Consider the following 920-nt stretch of genomic DNA (forward strand, 5'->3'; position numbering starts at 1 on the left):
CCCCCCCCGATGGCGCCGGGTCCCTTCCCCGAAGACGCCATCTTGGCCCTTCACTACAACTACACGGGGAAGCTGCACCCGGGGAGATACCGGGGGGGCCTTCGTCCCCACACCCTCCTCTTCCTCTTGGGCTGTTGCCTCATCGTGGCCGAGAACCTGGTGGTGCTGGTGACCATCTGGAAGACCAAGAAGCTCCATTCTCCCATGTTTTACCTCTTGGGTAACCTCACCCTCTCCGATCTTTTGGCCGGCGTGGCCTACACGGCCAACATCGTCCTCTCGGGGGCCAACACCTTGAGGTTGACCCCGGCTCTTTGGTTCCTGAGGGAAGGGGGGGTCTTCCTCACCTTGGCCGCCTCCGTCCTCAGCCTCTTGGCCATCGCGGTGGAGCGACACCTCACCATGGCCCGGGTCCGGGTGGTTTCGGCGGCTTCTTCCACCACCAAAGGCCGGACTTGGCGGTTGGTGGCCACCAGTTGGGGTTTGGCGGTGGCCTTGGCGGCCTTGCCAGGGTTGGGTTGGAATTGTTTGGGCGACCTGAGGGTCTGCTCCACCGTCCTCCCCCTCTACTCCAAGCGCTACGTCTTCTTCTGCGTGGCCATCTTCCTCGCCATCCTCTTGGCCATCGTCATCCTCTACGCTCGTCTCTACCGGGCCGTCCGTCGTTCCGCCAACCTCCGCCCGGCCCCCAAATCTCCGGCTCTTCTCAAAACGGTGACGGTGGTGGTGGGGACCTTCATCGCTTGTTGGTCCCCCCTCTTCCTCCTCCTCCTCCTGGACGCTTGGTGTTGCCCCCGGGCTTGCGCCGTGCTCTACCACGCCGACTACTTCTTGGGTTTGGCCATGGCCAACTCTCTCCTCAACCCCCTCATCTACACCGGGACCAGTCGGGAGATGTGCCGGGCCGTCCTGCGTCTTCT

The 920-nt window shown here is 63.5% G+C and overlaps 1 protein-coding gene across 1 annotated transcript in view; it reads left to right on the forward strand.

Annotated features, from left to right (window-relative positions):
- The first annotated feature begins 9 nt into the window (after positions 1 to 9).
- The window catches only part of LOC106898902 (sphingosine 1-phosphate receptor 1-like), a 5,773-nt gene continuing 4,862 nt past the window's right edge, over positions 10 to 920 (forward strand). Inside the window, exon 1 of the mRNA XM_014960482.1 lies at positions 10 to 918. Within this exon, the coding sequence (XP_014815968.1) occupies positions 10 to 918 (909 nt within the window). The remainder of the gene's footprint in view (positions 919 to 920) is intronic.

Source organism: Calidris pugnax, unplaced genomic scaffold (assembly GCF_001431845.1).
Source record: "Calidris pugnax isolate Ruff unplaced genomic scaffold, ASM143184v1 scaffold571, whole genome shotgun sequence".
Lineage (NCBI taxonomy): Eukaryota > Metazoa > Chordata > Aves > Charadriiformes > Scolopacidae > Calidris > Calidris pugnax.